This window comes from Camelus dromedarius, chromosome 1, assembly GCF_036321535.1.
Source record: "Camelus dromedarius isolate mCamDro1 chromosome 1, mCamDro1.pat, whole genome shotgun sequence".
Lineage (NCBI taxonomy): Eukaryota > Metazoa > Chordata > Mammalia > Artiodactyla > Camelidae > Camelus > Camelus dromedarius.
Window position 1 is genome coordinate 84,769,920 of NC_087436.1, and position 19,641 is coordinate 84,789,560.

Here is a 19,641-nt window from a genome sequence, read left to right on the forward strand (position 1 = left end):
ATATTCTTCTTTTGATATTTGTTTAATGATTCAAAAATGTAAAACCCAATGTTAGCACACGGGCCATATAAAAACAGTGTTCTGGATTTAGCTCATGTACCATTATTTACCAATCCCCAGCCTAGTATCAAAATAGTCACATCATATAAAAAGAACTTCCTTTTTCTTAAAAAAATCACCTTTCAAAAATAAGTCGATCTTATTACTTACTTTTAACTTTTCTTTTAAAGCTTCTTTTTCTGTCATAATTCTTCTTAAGTCAGATAATGCAAGTTCTTTTTCCTTTTCTATAAGACTAACAGTATTATGGGAAACTGTGGTTTGGGAAGACTTTTGTCTCAGTGCAGATAATTCTTCCTGAGCCTTTAAGAATTGAAAGATGTAAATTAAAAAAACACTGGATATGCTCCTAGTTTAAGAAAAGGCAAACTAAACACATGCTACCTTTGCTCTTTTCCCAAATGCCACCAAAATGAGACTAAAAGGATTAAAGTAATAATAATAAAAACAAAAAGACAAGGAGATTGAGGAAGTGCCAGTCAAAAAAATTTTGAAACCAAGTGGCAGATGGACAACTAGTAATTAACTAAGCAGACCCAAGAAAGCTGAAATCTAAGCCAACAGTGGGAAAAGCCCAGAAGTGGATCAGTTTGTACTGCAGAATCCCAGAAAAGCTTCAAAAGTGAAAACAGCTTTTTGAACTTGAACTTTTAACCTGCATGTCCTTCTCTCGCTCTCAAAATAGCAGTAGGATTTCATGGGAGATTGCTATGGGAACAAATTTAGGTGATAAACACCATGCTTTTGCTCAGACTCACCTTGCCCTCTGACAACTGAGGCTTGGTAACTGGGCCAAGCTGTATGGAATCTCCCCTCCCTAACCCTAGAGGCTAAGTCCTTAATATCCAATATATTCAATTAGTGGGCACTACCCACTGTTTGACAGACATATCCCAACATGTCTGAATCCCAAGGATGCACTTGGCTCAGTCAGGCTGTGACCCTTCGGAAGCTTTAGAAATAGGGAATTATCTCTAACTGACCTGACCCACAGATAGGCTAGAAAAGAGGAAGAATAAATATGGAAAAGCAACAGAAATCCCTGCTTTGGGAACAGGATGATAGAAGAAACTATTACTTATAATTCTAACTATGAAGGAAAATCACTAAGGTCCATATAGTACAGTAATTTAAAGGATATATATATATTGGTTCCATTATAGTTAACTAGTTCCACATAATCTGTTGGCTTAATTATAATCAGTATCTTACTTCATTATATAAGACACTTAGTTTATCTCTTTCTGCTGTCAATAATTTAACATTGGACTGTATATCCTCCATATGTTTTTCAAATCTTTCTAGCATACGCTGGAGTTCGTCTCTTTCTCTCGTGATCAGATGGATTTCTGAATTGTAATCACCCTGAAACATAATTTAAAAATAGAAGTTATCATTTGTTGTAATTATCACCACATGGTTGCCACAAGGATGCTGATGATAAGACTGACTGAAAGATGCTAAGAGACAGAAAGAACACAATATCCTACAGTGTAAACAAGGAGCACAATTTTTAATCTATGAGAAGAGCAGGAGATGAGAGTGCTGGCAGTATGGGGACAAATTTCGTAGCCTTCAAGTTCCCAGCAAGGGACTTGGCTGCCACTGATGCTACTTCATTAGATCCCATCAAATGCTCCAACTGTCATTCTCCCAGAGTTGTTTATACTGGTGGCGACTAAGGTATAATCACCAGACCAGAAGCATGCAGCACTGGGGAACTGATTAGGCATGCAAGTTTTGGGACCACCCCAGACTTACTCAATCAGAAACTCTGGGGACAGGGGCCAGTAACTGGTTTATCAAGTCCTCCAAGCGATTCTGATGCATGCTGATTGCTGGGAACCCCTAGTTATAACCCTCTCCCGGGGAAGAAACAGGGCATGTGTGCACCTGCTCACCCAGAACAGCAACTGTAACAGCCTAGCACATTCCTCTGTTTTCTGTGACTGAATCTAAGATCAATTTCCCAGGCACACCAACCCCCAACTGTCCCAGCTTCAAACCTGTGTAAGGTCTATTTTTGCAATCAGATAAGTAGAAATATTTCTACCAGATGGTGTACATTAAGGATGTTCACTGAATAAGCAACTACTTCTGACATTTCTATAAAAAGATTATACCTATTATTCCAGTACAATTCAACAAAATCCACTATCTTCACAGCTATTGTAGAAAATCAAGATAGTAAATGTAAATCTGGGATCTGTAGTATCTTAATGTTCAAGTTCTAAATACAGAGGCTCCATATAGCGATAATCTGATAATCTGGTACACTGGGAAGCATCCTGATGTGTGTTGTTCAGTATTTACCGTGCACATAACTATGTCCAATGGAGACTTGGTAAATAGTAGGTATCTGTGAAATACCCTTCACCTGCCACTCGGAAATAAGTTATCCCCTTGGTTAGGTGAGCAAAATCAAGGCATAATGGATGAGATTAGCTATCTGGACACCTTAAAGGACAAGATATATTACAGGACAAAAGCAATTAGGGGAAGACTTAATCAGGGTTTAAACAAGAATAAAAGAAAATCTGTAACCTAACCATCTCTAAATAAAAATATCTTACTGAAAGGAGGTGGTCTGCCTAGATTTTAGAAAAGGAGAGCTCAGTGAGTAAGGATTTGGAAGTCTAATTTTCATTACTGTCTAGGTCTCAGCTTAAATGTCACTTTCTCTAAGTAGTCCTTCCAGGTTCTCCAATCTAATTTAGATGTCCCTCTATATACTTTCATAGCATTATGAATCTTCTTCATTATCACTTATTATACATGAGATTGTAAAGTTATTTACATGTTGGGTGTTTAATGTGTCTTTACCACTAAAATGTAAGCTCTATGAGAGACACAGCAGCAGGTATCCGGTCATACTCACCATATCTTTAGTGTCTAGCATGGTACCTGGTAAAACATACGAATTCCCTAACATCTATTTACTGGCCTTCTTAAGTAGGAACTGTAGCTCTTTTCTAAATATATCTTGTATGTAGGTACTTACATTTGTGTTAATAATTCCCTTTCACCTCTCCATTGTTCCCAACACACACACACACACACACACACACACACACACACACACACAACGTTAAAGACTGAGTACAGGAACTAGGTCTTCTTCATCTCATATCCTGGGTGCCTCATTCACAGCAGGCACTTGGTATATATATCTATTGAACTGAACTTAATTTTCTACCTATACCTGATGTGCTCTGAATCAGCAAATAATAAGGAAACGAAACATTTACTAGAACTAGGTGCTATGCTAGACCCTTATATAAATTATTCCATGTAATCTTTACAAGAGGTTGTAGTTACTTTCTCCACTTTGCAAATGAGGAAACTGGGGCTCCACTGAAGTTAGGTAACTTGTTCAAGGTCCTAAAGTCAGTATATGGAGTTGAAATTTTTATCGAGTCTCTAACACCAAAGCACTTTCCACTACACTATACTCAAAACTCATTTGGAACTCTGTGAGTACAAGAGGTGAAAGGGGACACTGCTGTCCCTACACAGGCAAGAGAATCAATGGATGTATTGTTAATAAAAGTCATTGATATTAAAAGTGACAATATTCTTTTCTGACTGCAATCCCAAGAAACTGCCTAACAATTTGCCATAAAGCAAGGGTTGAAAACCCATAGCTTTTACCAAATCCAGCTTGAGAGGGGTCTTTGTTATCTGTCAAGTGTTTCTTAACATGTTTAAAGTATTAGGTGGGGATTTACTTTCTAGTTCCCAGCACTCACAACTGTCTTACCCACTTCACTTGTGTACATGCCCCCTTATACTCTATCATGCCTACAATATATTATTGGGACTCTAAAACGCTACCAATGTACCAACTTTCTAGACTTTACAAAATGAATTCTTTATCTATGTCAGGTAATGTTAGAATATTTCAAGAAACTAAATAAGTTCCAAGTGGGGAAGTCTCTCCTAATTTTACCAGTATCTGGCTAGTATCTCATTTGTCTTTCAATTTTGAATCCACACCAAGCAAACAAATCAAATGTTTAAGTTAAATGCATTGAGATATTTATCTACTTAGATCTATTTAATAAATACTTGATTAAACTAATCAATTATTTTGTGAAAAACTGCCCTACACAATGAAGGTGATCAATTCAGCGATTTATTTTTCCTGATTCCTAGTATATATAGAGTTTAAAAAACAACTCAGTAACACATAAACTAACTTATACTGTATTTTTCCACCAATTCATTGGGCTTGTAATAGATAATAGCATAATGTTTATACTAACACTCTGTAAATCAAATTTAGTCACTAGCCAATGAGGTTAAGAAACAGAGTCTAATCGGAAAATGATTCAAAGCCATTTGACAATGGACAGAGGATCTTCAGAAAAAAAGATGACAGAATTGGTAAATTCAGACAAAGATGAAATCAAATGTTTTAATGACTTTACTCCCAACTTCTCCTAATTTTATCTAGTGTGTGGATAATGTTAGGGTCATATAAGCCTCCAGGACTCCTATAGCTCCAAAGCTTAAAAGAAAAGAAAAATCTAAAGAATCCAAATTATACTCATAAAAAGTTAAAAATAAGTAAGACCTAAAATACAGACACATGCTTTTGCTCTTTCATGAATCATGGTTAACTTTATATAGTGTACATCTTCAGACTACCAGGCTGTAAATGTGGCTGCAGTGGATCAATGGGATGATCTACCCAGCACTCATTTCCATTTTGTACCTTCTCCTGCTGCACGGTTATCATGGAAGATACCCAGCCTGCCCTTCTGACTGGTCCAAGGCTGGGGACAGCATGAAGCCATGTTGCCTGCTGTGTGAACAAAAGCCACTCTGATTCAAGAGAGGAAATGCAGCTGATACCAGAAAGTAAAGGCTAGAAAGAGAGACAATGTCCGGTAGCATGAGTTTCTGGCTCCAGTTTCTAGAAGCTCAGATGCCCCTGCACTCCTCCCATATATAAAATGAGCTATTCAATGTTTCCTTAATTTTCAGGAATCAGTATGTTATGCCTTGTTCTTAAGTAGTTCTCCTAATTAACGCAGTGTGTCTAAAGTACAGGTCACAGAAGAAAACAAATATCAAAATTAAGAAAAACTTCTTAAAAGCAAGTATGAATAAAGTTACATTTAATACAATTAATAAACCAGGAAAGTTTGCTCATAAAGATACTCTCTTGCCTTATCAATTACTCTCATAGATATTACCTTTTCTAGTGTTTTAAACACGGGAATTTTTTCACATGTAGAATAACTTCTGGAGCAAGATCTTCGTTGTATTATATGTTGGAGTCTTTCTAGCTCTTTCTTATAAAAATCTCGTTCCTCTTCTATACCTTTCAGAAATGTATCTAAACGAGAAGGTGACTTGTCTCGACGTTTTATTCCATGTTCTAGCCTCATCCTCTCAACTTCCAAAGTAAGTTCTCTTTCTGCAAATAAAAGTCATTAAATCTTAAACAATGTTGCATACAAAATGTATAATTAGCCAAATAAATTATATCAATAACTTTCAGAATGCAAGCTACTAAAATTCAGCTATTTAAATATCATCTGTAACTGCCAGATATCAAAGAGGTAAATGCTGAAAGGAAAGGAGAAAAATATAAAAGCAAAAATTAAATTAAAAGTTTAAATAAAATCCAATAAGTCAAAATCCTCCTGTTTTTGTCATATACAAGGATGAGTACTATTTAGCATTACACAGTGCAACAATAAATTACCATGTGATATTTTTAAAAAAATTATTATTATTTCTTACTTGGGGAGAGATGGTAATTAGATTTATTTATTTTTAGAGGAGGTACTGGGAACTGAACCTAGGACCTTGCGCATGCTAAGCATGTGCTCTACCACTTGAGCTATACCCTCCCCACAACATGGTATTTTCTGGTGACCTGAAAAAACTAAAAGAAAATTTATGTATAAGCAATTGATCATAATATGTATGATGTTAACATTAAGCTTGAATTTAATATAGCATACACATAAAGAGATCAAAACAACTTATTTTTCTCAAATTATTATTAACTTTTACCATAAAAATCACCTTTCAGGAGTCAAAAGTAGCCTAACACTGGCAATTTCATATAGCTTAACCTTATTTAACTGATGCTCTTTACCACTCTGAAGGATGAAATGATTTCCAAGATCTATTCCATCCTTTCTTTCATTCATTCGACCAATATTTACTTACAGAGTATCTACTAAATGCCCAGCATGGGCTAAGGATACAAGTATGAAGAGCATAGCCAAGGTCAAGCAATTACTCTACCAGCAGTAGGACAAGAGCTACAAAAGAACAGTAGCCTGGAGGATGAACAGGGGGATCATCCTGCGGAGTTACCTGAGAGGGAAGGAAGCAGGAGCGTGGGAAGGCATGGGCAAATGTGTTAAATGCTAAGAAGTCAAATAAATTGATGAATGAAAAGTGTCCACTGCATTTACCACAATGGAGGTGAGTGGTGACCTTAACAAGAGCAATTTTGCTGGTGAGGTGGGGACAGAAGCCAACTGGAGTGGACTGAGGAGCTAAAGGGCAGTGGGTGATCAAGCAGAAAAGCAAATGTGGGTGACCTTTTAAGATAGTAAAGCTATAATCAGGAGGAAAGAGTGGCTGGAGAGGAATGGGTCAAAGGTTTTGTTTTAGAATGGGAGAAGGGTAAGCATGTTTGAATGTCAATGGGAAAAAACAGTAAAGTTTTGGAAAGAAGGTAATTAATACGTAAGCGTTTTAAAAGTGGAGAGGATAGGATACAGAGAACAGAAGGAGGCAGTGTCCTTTCATAAGAGGTATAGGGCTCCACTGTAACAGGAGGGAAGATAAAGATGGACAGGTTCAAGATCTGGGGACAGGAAACTGATGGAATGTCTCCCAGATGGCTTCCATTCTCTTAGGGAAACTGGAAGTAAGATCATTCAGTTAGAATGGGTTTACTGAAAATGAAAAACATTTGAAATGTTCCCTGCAGAGCCGGGGAGATCAAGCAGTAAGAAATATAAAGTAAGGTTTCCATACATCCCTGAGGGTGCTGCTGCGGTTTGGAACCATCTAACTTACAGTGCTATCCACATGGCTGGTGCACACGCAAGCAGTGCTTAGCTGCGTGTGTAAGTGTTCTGCTTGATCCAAGGCTGGGTTTTGGGCAGCAGGAATGCATTTGTAACACAAAGGAAAAGAGTTTCAGATATCTGAAAGACTACACTGAAATGCCAGGATATCTAGCAATGAAAGGAAGTAAATTTGCAAATTTTTAAACATAGGTCTAAGCACTTTAATTTTTAACCCATTTAATCCTCACAACAACCTTTCGGGTTAGGTGCCATCATTAACCCAAAAGATAATGGAAACTGAGGCAAATGTTCAGTAACCTGTTCAAGTCATACAGCTGCTAAATGGAGAAGGGGTCAAATAGATTACCCATGTGGATGCAGAAGAGCCTAGGATATAGCCTCCTCTTAAAACAGCACACTTGCTTCCACCTCCTGAGACATACGGAGTTTAATGGCACCAGGCTTCTGCGCTTGCCATCCCCTCCTCCTGAAAAATTGCCCCAGATCTTCATATGGCTAGTGTCCTGTCATGAGCCCTTCCATCAGTCAATCTCTAGCACATCCCTTCATTTTATTTTTATACTTCTTATCATCTGAAATTAACTTCTTCACTTATATGCTACTAGTTTGTCTCGCTAACTAGACTAAAGTCTCCATGGGAGCAGGGGTTTTGTGTATCTTGTTTACCATTATCCACCCCAGCACCAAAACAGGCTCATGAACATTTGTCAAATGAATGAATGAATCCTTACATGTTCCTTAAACCAAGTCATTTAGGACAGGTATCTGGAAAGCCAATTAGTCTTAATTACTTCTATTATATCTCAGTGCCTGGTCTGGTTTCTGATATAAGCACTCAACAAATATTTATTGAATAAATGAATAAAAGATCATCTACTAAAAAATAGTACATTAAGAGGACATCACAATTTTCAAGTTATCAACATTTTATATTTTACCTGTAACAGCAAAACTTTCAATTTTTTTGTTAAGTCTTTGCTTTTCTTGTTCAAGTTGATGAACCACAGTTTCCAGGTCTGATTTTATAAGGAGTTCATCACTCAGTCTCTCCTTTTCTTTATGACATAAGTTTAATTCCTGCAAATTTTAATACTATAATTAAGATTTCTAACAACTTTATAAAATATTATAGCACTTTAGATATTTTGGTAAGCACATTTATTTAAGAGTAATTCACATACACACACTTATAATCAGTCAAACATATGGTTTCAGTTAAAGTTAATTATTAGTTATGGCTAAAAGCACCATAAATCCCAAATGTCAACAATGCTCCTTTCTAAAGCAATAGAATTATTGGATTTTATTTTCTTTTAATTTGTTCAGCATATTGTCTTTTTAGAAAATAAATATGTACTTGTGCAATAAAAAAATATTAAAGCTTTTTTAAGGAAAAGCTGAAAGTGTTTAGGAAAGCAGAAGTAAGACGTTGCTCTAAGATTTCCATAGGTATCCGTAAGTGCAAGGGTTATTCTCTCAGCCTCATCTGCACAACAGGGATAAGACCAGTACCCAGACACTGAGGATTCATACATGAATGGAAGTATCTATGAATGTGAAGCACTCTGTACAGTGTCCAGCACATGGCAAGTACTCAATAAATGTTAGCAATAACGTCATTAGGATTTATCTTAAAAATACGTAACATGTAGTACCAATGGAAAAAATAAAGGTCAGAAAATAACTACAGTAACACCTTGCTGTCAGGCAACAATACTGAAGCTTGGCCACAGTTCTGAGACAAACACTATGAATCACATACAACTGTGTAGAGTGTGCATACAAGCAGCAGTGAACAAACAGCAAAAACCCCTGTCCTCGTGGAGCTTACAGTGTGGAGAAAACAGCATCAAAACATCTACTTCACATTTATTGACCTCATGGGAGAATTTTACAATATCTAAGAGACTCAAAAGTGGACAACATTTAGGAGGGTTAGCTAATTCAATTATTCACTATTGAATTGAAATGAATACCTGATAAGCAGCTGAGTAAAACAGGAAGCCACTGTGATACACCGTTCATAGTGCGCATACAAAAGTCAACAAGCATTAGAGCACCACCCATATGCCAATGTACCACAAATGGCTACATGTTTTAATTTCCCTTATGACTGACACCAGAACATTAGCTAGACTGTAAAAAGAGTATGCATAATGAGGAAACTTGTAAATTAGTATTAGTCTTTGTTTCCAATCTTAGTGGAAACTCATCCAATTCAACAGATTACTTGAAAAAATTCTCAATAATCTTTTGGGTGACTACCTAGGAGTTTCTACTTACAAGTAAGACATTTGTTCTGCTAGTTCTAGACTATAAGACTATCTACTATATCTAGATTTATGCTGGGATGATTACTAGTTCTCTCATTTGAAGACCACCAGGACAAACAACATTGACTAGTAAAATGGTTTGGACTACCAAATTGAAACTATTAAAAGATGGCTGAGTGCTTTTCATAAAAGTCAACAGCTTTACCAAGTGATTACCAATTTCTAGCTTCAGTATTAGTAAACTAACAAGTCATGAAGTCATTTAAAGAATATAAAACTCCTAACAGGTTTTCCAAATTTGAATATAACTTGCCACCTATTACCCGTGAGATTGAAGAACTGTAAAAATATAAATGAAAGTAAATATGTACATTCAATGGAATATTATCAGCCATAAAAAAGAATGACATGCATGAATCTTGAAAGCATTTGTGCTAAGTAAAAGCCTGACACAAAAGGTCATATATTATATAATTCCACTTACACAGAATATCCAGAATAGACAAATCTATAGAAACAGAAAGCAGACTAGTTGTCAGGGGCTGAGTAGAGGAAAATGAGGAGTAACTAACTGCTAATGGGCATGAGGTTTCTTTTTGGAGAGATGAAAATGTTCTGGGATTAGACAATACTGGTGGTTGCACTACTCTGTACTATACCAAAACCACTTAACTGTACACTCAAAAGAGTGAAAATTATGATAGATAAATTATATCTTGGTAAAAACATGTAAAATAAAACAAAAATTTTCTTAATGAAAATTTTGGCAATTTAATATGACACCTACTCACCAGCTGAAGTTTTCCCATTGTTTCTTCAAGACTCCGCATTTCAGAGAGCTTTTTTTTAATCTCTTTCTAGGAATAAAAAGCCTGTTAGGGTAAATACCTAAACGTCAAGAATACTTATCACTAAGTCACAGTGCAAGAGACCAACTCATTTTTCAAGCAGTCCATGTGCTCTCTTACCAGTGAGATCTGAGGCTTTAGCCAGTACTAAGCCACAATTTCAGTGAAGAGGAGGCAAAGTTGAGGTTTCTCTTTAATTTCTCAGTATCTTGAATGCTTACAGGACCTATTTGTAACGTGTGAAGCAAGAGGGCCACTTGAGAATTTTTTTTTTTTTTTTTTTTGGTCTGTATACTTGTGGGACCTTCCTTGAGGCTTGATTTTTAAGATTCATCATGTGGCCCTTTCATTTCCTGATTTTCCTATCCTATCACCACTTGCTACTACCCACCTAGATACTCTATACTACAACTGTGAATACTGAATGCAAAGGTTAAAATATCACAGCCTCGTAGGAATCTTTTATTGAGCCAAGTTGTCATTCTTGATTACTGCCAATGGGGCATGAGAAGCTATGTTCAGTACATTGTGTGCACAGCATTATATGCAAAAGGAAGTGGAAAAGGAGAGGAAGCCACAAAGCAAAATTAAAACTGCATTAATTATGTTCTTCATTTTCAAGATTGTTTTGGCACATCTGAGTACCTTGAGATTCCATATGAATTTTAGGATTTTTTCCTATTTCTGTAAAAAACACCATTGGGATGTGGAAGGGGTTGCACTGAATCTTCAGATTGTTTTAGGTAGTATGGACATTTGAACTATATAAAGTCTTCCAATCCATGAACACAGGATGTGTTTCCATTTATTTCTGTCTCTAATTTCTATCAGCAATGTTTCATAATTTTTAGTGTACAAATCTTTTGCCTCCTTGGTTAAGTTTATCCCTAAGAATTTTATTCTTTTTGATGCTATTGTAAATGGAATTATTTTCTTAATTTCCTTTTTGGATTTCTAGATTTTATCTCTAGACATAAAAAACTTCTAAAGCACCAGACAAACAGATAATCTGAAATCTTGGGGCTGGTCAAAGACTTTAATTAAGACACTATTTTCTCGCACTATATCTTACTAAGAGATGTATTTCCAGTAAAAATTTAACTTTTTCATTTAATACAATTTAACTTTTTCATTTATCAACATTGTGCTATACTTGTCACTCCGATCCACTGATTACTAATAATTATAATGATAATACTATTTAGAGGAAAATATTAACACTCTGAACTTTACAGTCACGGGACATTTTTTAAAATAAAAAATTTCAATTCATGTATGTTTTAATTGAAGAGATGTTTGAAATAGACTCACAGACAGAGAATACAGACTTGTGGTTACCAGGGGGGTGGAGGGTGGGAAGGGATAGACTGGGATTTCAAAATTGTAGAATAGACTACACTGTATAGCACAGGGAAATATACACAAAATGTTATGATAACTCACAGAGAAAAAAATGTGACAATGAGTGTATATGTCCATGAATAACTGAAAAATTGTGCTGAACACTGGAATTTGACACAACATTGTAAAATGATTATAAATCAATAAAAAATGTTAAAAAAAATTGAAGAGATGTTTGACAGAGTTATCATAAAAAGATACTCAAGCACAAAATATGTTAAAATAGGATAAAACTTTGTGGAGATTTCAAGAAGGGTCATTTGGATTCTACTGGCTATATTTAAAAGAATGATAAGACAGTTTTAAGAGATCAATATTTACAACTGATTGGAAATCACATCCTTTGCATTTATTTAAATTTAAAGATGAAAAATGTTAGCTACCAACTTAAAAATGTTCAAGGACATACATAGCTTCAAACAGTACCTTCAAAGGGTTCATGAGCATGAAATGACCTAGAGGACAAACTTCCAAAGCCTGCTCACAATGCATAGGTAAAAGGATGGAGATGGAAATCTTGAAGGAAAAAATGATGGAGTCTGAAGAGCTATCCTAAGAACAGGTGTGCTTCAGAAAGATACTCAAACAACTAGAACAACTGCAAGCACTTAGGGGATGTAAATAACACTTTAGAAAAACCTGAATTACAAAACAAACCAAAAGACCCAAGTCAGATATCCAAAGGACTCAAGCTCACTATACTGCAGGAGAATTAATGAACACTCCCAACCTAGACATACCTTTTTTTCTTTTAAAAGAGATTTATTTACTTTTATTATTTATTCATTTATTTTAATGGAGGTCCTGGGGATTGAACCTAGGACTTCATGCATGCTAAGCATGTGCTCTACCATTGAGCTATACCCACTCCCTAGCCTGGACATACCTTTGCTTCCTCGAGTTCTTTATCGGCAGTCTCAAGCACTTCTTCTTTATGTCGTTCCAGCTGCTGTGCTAGCTGGTCTATTTCAGTTAATTCTTGGCAGAGTTTTTCATTTTTATTACTTAAATTAACGACTTCGGTAGTTACTGTTTCCTTGGTTTCCATAAGCTCTTGTATATGCTTTTCCAGGTCTTTATTAGCTTGCTGAAGAAAGTCAACCTAAATTGAATTTGTAATTCATAGGTATATGAATGGGAAAATCATCCTAAATACCTAATTTTCAAAATAATATTTCAAAACACTATTATATATGTGTATTTTTTAATACTAAAAATTAAAACCCCAGGTACTTTACATTTGCAAATGTATTATTTTGATTTGCAAAACCGACAACATATGGTTTAGTAAAAATATATGTCCATTGGCTTCAATTTTCAAGCATGGAAGGAAAGGATAAATAAGAAATTTTTCCCAATACAGAGTTCTATAAGTATGACAAGATTATCACTATGATAATATTAGTCTAGACTGTGCTGTCCAATATAGTAGCCATTTACAGCCACATACGGCTACTGAGCAGCTGAAATGTGGCTAGTCCAAACAGAGGTGTGCTATAAATGCAAAATATACACAGGATTCCAAAGACTCAGTACAAACAAAAAAGTAAAATATCACAATATTTTACAACATTGATTACATATTGAAATGATAATATTTTGCATATATGTAGGTAAATACACTATTAAAATTAACTTCATCTATTTTCTTTTTACTTTTTTAATCAGGCTACTAGGAAATTTTAAATTACATATGTGGCTCATATCCTCTTTCTATTGAACAGCACTGCTCTAGAGCTACTGCTGATATCCAGGACTTACTCTCTTCCGCTTGCAGCCCAGGCAACATGACATCTATAAAGGTCATGTGTCATGCTTCACAGAAGTCTCCTGTTCTTTCACTCTTAGGCCCAATGTATGGCAAGGGAATCCACTACATAGGTAGATGGAAACTATATGTTTAATTTTTATATATATTTTTAAAAATCATCTTTTATATCATAAAAGAAATAATCATAAAATTTTTGAAAATGGAGAAAATCATAAAGAAGACTATCCTCACACAAAGATAAACTTTTTTAGTGTATTTTGGAGTATTCTCTTCCACTATTTTCTCTCTCTGCATGAATACATACATTCTTTTAAAAGCAAACTGAAGGTTGGTTACATTGCAGCTACGGTTCTTGTCTTCTAAATATTTACCATTATGGTAAATATATTCCTACCTCATTAAATGTTCTTTAAAAAGATTGATTTTTTAGTTGCACCCAATTTTGGATACTCTATGAAATTTTTCCCACTGTAAATAATACCCTAATAAACAACGCCGTCTCTTTTACAAACCCATAGACCATTACAAATACTTATGATTTTATATGCTCAGTGAAATAATTATAAAAGTCATTACCTGAATATTTAAATGAGCAATAAGCTTCTCGTTGGTTTTATTTCTAGTCTCCAGAGAAAGGATATCAGGGGAGCGACCCCCTTCCAGTGCAACCGACAGCCGTTCTATCTCTCGTTCTCTTAGCTCAATCTGAAGATAGAAAGTCATGCTATCATTCAAAAAAATCTGGTTTTGAACTGAAATGATTAACACTGGAAAAACATTTATTTGGCTATACTTCCATTTTTCTTATGTCCCACAACATATATAAGAGATTAACATTCATATAGGTACCCACACCTATATGGGATTATGAAATACATTTATGCAGAGCAAAAATAAGCACAGAAAAAGTCAACATAAGAACTGTCAGCATAGGTTTCATAAGTATTTTTATTGAAGAGATTCTTCCTAATTTAATTTTTTTGTTTTTTTTTCCTCCTCTAATATTAGGTAATGTTTATATAAAAAGAAATTAGTAAGTATTGGAACTGAGCCTGAACTACTTCAGTGCCTCGTGAAATCAATGTGGAATAAACAAATGAGTGGAAGACACAAAGAAAAGTGAATTGCTACTGAATCTCAGTATTAAAAAGGATATGAGGCTGGGGTGATTTAATTAATTATCTATTATTTAGAAAACAACAGACATATGATCAAAAACATCACTGTCAGCCATGAATTCACATGCAAGAATCTGGAAAAATCCACACACTTTCAAACTTTGGTTTTCTTTTCCGAAAAAATTGAAAACAAAAACCAAGCATTCAATTTAACAATTACTGAGCATAGTTCTAAGTATACAAGGATGAATAAAACATGGTCCCTGACTTTCAGGAACACATGGCTTTACAGGAAAAGCAAGCAAGTAAACCAATAATTGCTTTAATATGTTGTTCAATGGTAGAACAGAAATATATATGGGATACCAAAATAGTCAGGAAATAAAGTGATTTAGTCTCCATGATGTAGTCATGCCTATGGAAATAAGTGAAGGCCTTATCAAATAAATATGACCAAAAAGGTTATAAATGATGCTAGGAAGAGAAGAAAGGAGGGATGGGTGTTCCAGGCAGTGACAAAGCAAGCATAAAACAACAGTATGTTTAAGAGAGTAAAAATGACTCAGTATGACTGGATTGTAATGTGCAAGGGAACTAACAGTTGGAGGTGAGTCTGAAGAATTAGGCAGGAACTAATTATGATAAGCACGGAGTACTCTGCTAAGGAGAAGTATTACTCTGGACTAAAGGATGAATTTGATAAGAATAAAATCAGCGGCAGCGAGACCTACTGCAGGGATATATGAGAGATAACTAGGGCCTAAAATAAAACAGTGGGATACGGCAGAGCAGAAGTAAGTTTAAAAAGTACTCAGAACTGACAAAACATGGTGAGTGGTATGTGACAGGAGGAGAATGAGCCCTAGAAAGACTACAGAATGTTGGCTTGGGCAGATGGTGATGCTACCAATCCAAGAAGACAATATAGGAGGAAAATCAGATTTGAGACAGAAGACAGCAAGTTCAGTACTAGCACATGTGTACAAAGAGCCTTCATCCAAGTGGAAGCTCCCAGTGTAAAGTCAGGAATACGGATCTGGAGCTCAGCAGATCCTGAGACACCTGGGAGTCATCAATATTCAGGCAATAAACTAAGAGAGCAGATAACATTATCTGAGAAAACAGACAGGGACAGAAGGGTCAGGGACAGAATCCTTGGAAACAGTGACATTTCAGGGAGCAGGCAGTGGCAAAAAGCAAAGAAGATATTACATAAAAGGTTAAAAAAAAAAGGGTGAGAAAAGGAAATCCAAAAGAAAATGAAGTTGTGGAGCAGTTCCAAAGAGAAATTATCAATAATATATTATTGATAATTATACCAACACATAAGTTACATCTATATTTGTATGTGGAGATTTCTTCATTCCAAAAAATGCAGTCATGTGCAGAAAATAAAAAACGTGTTACCCAACTTAAACCTCAGTAAGCTTATTAAGAAAGCAAGCCTATAATTATCCAAATCAGAATTTAGCAAAGACATCAAAAGAAAGTATGAAAGAACAAAGCTTGTTAAAGTTATGCTCTAACTCTGCATCTATTAACTCCCCTGCTTCTTTGGAAAACTGTTTTATGGGGTACTAGTACTTGTAGAAGAATCACGCAACAAATGTGGCAACACAGAAGAGTAACTTTCAAAAAGACATATTCGAAATGACAAAATCTATAGTAAGAGTAAAAAAATTATATAAAATACCATTATAATGCATATTACAATGCATAACAAACTTCAATAAAATACTTCCTGAGATGGAAACAGTTAATACAGTTATAATATTTGGGGAGATAGATGATTCACCTTAAAAACAAAACAAAAGAAAACAAAAAACTACTATTTACCTCAACGCATAATGAAGGGAATGGGCTGAATGATCTGAAGGCACCTAGCTGTTCCAGTTATTAATTCTACCAACCAACTGATGAAAAAGAAAAGTTGTATTAAAAGCTCATGATGACAAGCTTACTTCAAAAAACAAGAAAAATCTCAAATAAGCAACCTAATCTACCACCTAAAAGAATTAGAAAAAGAAGAACAAACAAAAACTAAAGTCAGCAGAAGGAAGGAAATAATAAAGATCAGAGAGGAAATAAATAGAGATTATGAAAACAATAGAAACAAAATCAATAAAACTAAGAGCTGGTTCTTTGAAAGGGTAAACAAAATTGACAGACCTCTGGCCAGGCTCACCAAGAAGAAAAGAGAGAGGACACAAATAAACAAAATAAGCAATAAAAGAGGAGAACTAACCACCAATACTGCAGAAATACAGAAAACCATAAGAAAATACTATGAGCAATTATATGCCAACAAATTCGACAACCTAGAAGAAATGGACAAGTTTCTAGAAACATGCAGCCACCAAAACTAAATCAAGAAGAAACAGATAACTTGAACAGACCAATTACTAGAAATGAAATAGAATCTGTAATTTTAAAAAACCAATGCAAACAAAAGTCCAGGACCAGATGGCCTCACTGGGGAATTCTACCAAACATACAAAGCAGAACTTAATACTGAATCTTCTAAAACTCTTCCAGAAGATTGAAGAGGAGAGAAAACTCCCAAAGTCATTCTATGAAGTCATCATCACACTGATACCAAAAACAGAAAAAGACACTACCAAAAAAAAGAAAATTACAACCTGCACATGAAGGTCAATTGATCTTTGACAAAGGAGGCAAGAAAAGCTGGACAGCCACATGTAAGTCAGTGAAGTTAGAACACTCCCTCATACCATACACAAAAATAAACTCAAAATGGCTTAAAGACTTAAATATAAGACAGGACACTATGAAACTCCTAGAAGAGAACATAGGTAGAACACTCACCAACATAAATTGTGCCAATGTTCTCTTCTATCAGTCTATCAAGGCAATAGAAATAAAAGCAAAAATAAACAAATGGGACCTAATCAAACTTATAAGCTTTTGCATAGCCATGGAAACCATAAAGAAAAAAAAAAACGAAAAGATAACTTACAGACTCGGAGAAAACATTTGCAAACTAGGTGACTGACAAGGCCTTAATTTCCAAAATATACAAACAGCTCATAAAACTCAATAACAAAAAAACAAACAACCCAATCAAAAAAGGGCAGAAGACCTAATTAGACATTTCTCCAAAGACATACGGATGGTCAACAGGGACATGAAAAGATGCCCAACATCACTAATTACCAGAGAGAACATCACAAAACTACAATGAGGTATCACCTCACACCAGTCAGAATGGCCATCATTAAAAAGTATACAAATAACAAATGCTGGAGAGGATGTGGAGAAAAGGGAACCCTCCTACATTGCTGGTGGGAATGTAAACTGGTGCAGCCACTATGGAGGACAATATGGAGGTTCCTTAAAAAACTAAAAATAGAGTTACCATATGATCTAGCAATCCCAGTTCTGGGCATATATCCAGAAAAAAATTCTAATTCGAAAAGATACATGTACCCCAATGTTTATAGCAGCATTATTTACAATAGCCAAGCCATGAAAGCAACCTAAATGTCCATCGACAGATGAATAATGAAGATGTGGTGTCACAATGGACTACTACTCCACCATAAAAATGAATGAAATAATGCCATTTGCAGCAACATGGATGGACCTAAAGATTATCAGAGTAAGTGAAGTAAGTCAGAAAGAGAAAGACAAATACCATATGATATCACTTATATGCGAAAATCTAAAAAAGTGATACAAATGAACTTATTTACAAAACAGAAACAGACTCACAGACATAGAAAGCAAATTTATGGTTATCAAAGGGGAAAGGGGGTGGGAGAGGGATAAATTAGGAGTCTAGGATTAACAGATATAAACTACTATATATAAAATAGATAAACAAGGTCCTTCTGTTTAGCACAGGGAACTATACTCAATATCCTGTAATAAACTATAATGGACAAGAATATGAAAAAGAATATAAATATATAAAAAATACATATATAAGTGAATCACTTTGCTCTACACCAGAAATTAACACAACTTTGTAAATCAACCAGAGATCAGTTAAAAAAAAAAACCCTTAGTATCAGTAGTATCAAATATAACCCAATTCCATTTACAATCACAGCACACCCATCTCAATCCCTACTATGTAAGTTAATAAAAATCCTACCTGCTTGTTATAATCTCTCAGTCCGCTTTCCATCATTGCTAACTTTTCTTGTAACTGGTAGACTTCTTGTTGAAGTTCTTGAATTCTGAAACACATTTATAACTAATGCCAACATACATTTGTTAAGAAATTAAAAAATAATAAGAAGTGAAACTAAATGCCTTCTTTTAAAAACTCTCTACTTTCTGTTTCTCAATGAGGTACGAAGCGCTATGCCAAAGGGTTCCAAAGCCACAGCATGAACAGAGAACAACATCTTGGAGATTTACTTCTACAAGAATAGATAAAAAATTGAGTGGTAAATAATTTGAAACTCAAGATTATTTTATGTCTACTACTGCATTTTGATCCTTAAGACAACTCTTTGAGGTACTGTTGCCAATTCCTAAGTTCAGGGAACTAAGTGTCTAGTCCAAAATTCACAGTATCATTAAATGAAATAAGAGACTCAAATGTTTTCTAACCCTAAATGACCCTGTATTTTCTATTGAACTGTGCTACAATCTGGAAGAGAAGAAAAATATTGAGACATACTACAATTTTCCAACTTAACATGCACACTTTATGCACAAATGATTCTGAATACAATTAAATGTGCATGTGTAAATTAAAACAAATAAGAGATCGATGCCATCTACAATGGTTTGATAGAAAAGAAGAATGTTAAGACACAAGAAAGAAAAAGAGAGTGATACATATGCAGCCAAAAAAACTCCTTAAATAATACTAACACACTAAGTCCTAGTTATAACTGAACCAGAAAAACAAAACACAAAATATTTCATGGGTAAGGTCAGATAACTAAAAATACAGGTACCTAATATTGTGTGAGAATAACTGAGCTAAGAGATTCTAATTAGTATCTCACCCACTGTATTTTTTTTTTGTTACATTGAGATTAATAAAGCAGAAAACTCCCCCATATTCTCTGCATAATCTACAAAGTAAAAGGCTCACTACACTAATCACTTCCACTTGTATATTCC

General features: G+C 34.9%; 1 protein-coding gene across 3 annotated transcripts in view; it reads right to left on the reverse strand.

Moving 5' to 3' along the window:
- The window catches only part of CEP135 (centrosomal protein 135), a 62,103-nt gene that overhangs the window by 33,583 nt on the left and 8,879 nt on the right, over nucleotides 1–19,641 (reverse strand). For 2 of the 3 annotated variants that reach the window (XM_031434254.2, XM_010983064.3), the window contains exons 6-13: nucleotides 18,656–18,740; nucleotides 13,997–14,125; nucleotides 12,536–12,751; nucleotides 10,192–10,257; nucleotides 8,066–8,204; nucleotides 5,262–5,485; nucleotides 1,273–1,425; nucleotides 211–363 (exon numbers count right to left, since the gene is read on the reverse strand). In XM_031434254.2, the coding sequence (XP_031290114.1) occupies nucleotides 211–363; nucleotides 1,273–1,425; nucleotides 5,262–5,485; nucleotides 8,066–8,204; nucleotides 10,192–10,257; nucleotides 12,536–12,751; nucleotides 13,997–14,125; nucleotides 18,656–18,740 (1,165 nt within the window). The remainder of the gene's footprint in view (nucleotides 1–210; nucleotides 364–1,272; nucleotides 1,426–5,261; nucleotides 5,486–8,065; nucleotides 8,205–10,191; nucleotides 10,258–12,535; nucleotides 12,752–13,996; nucleotides 14,126–18,655; nucleotides 18,741–19,641) is intronic. The other variant, XM_064486417.1, reaches the window with a different exon arrangement.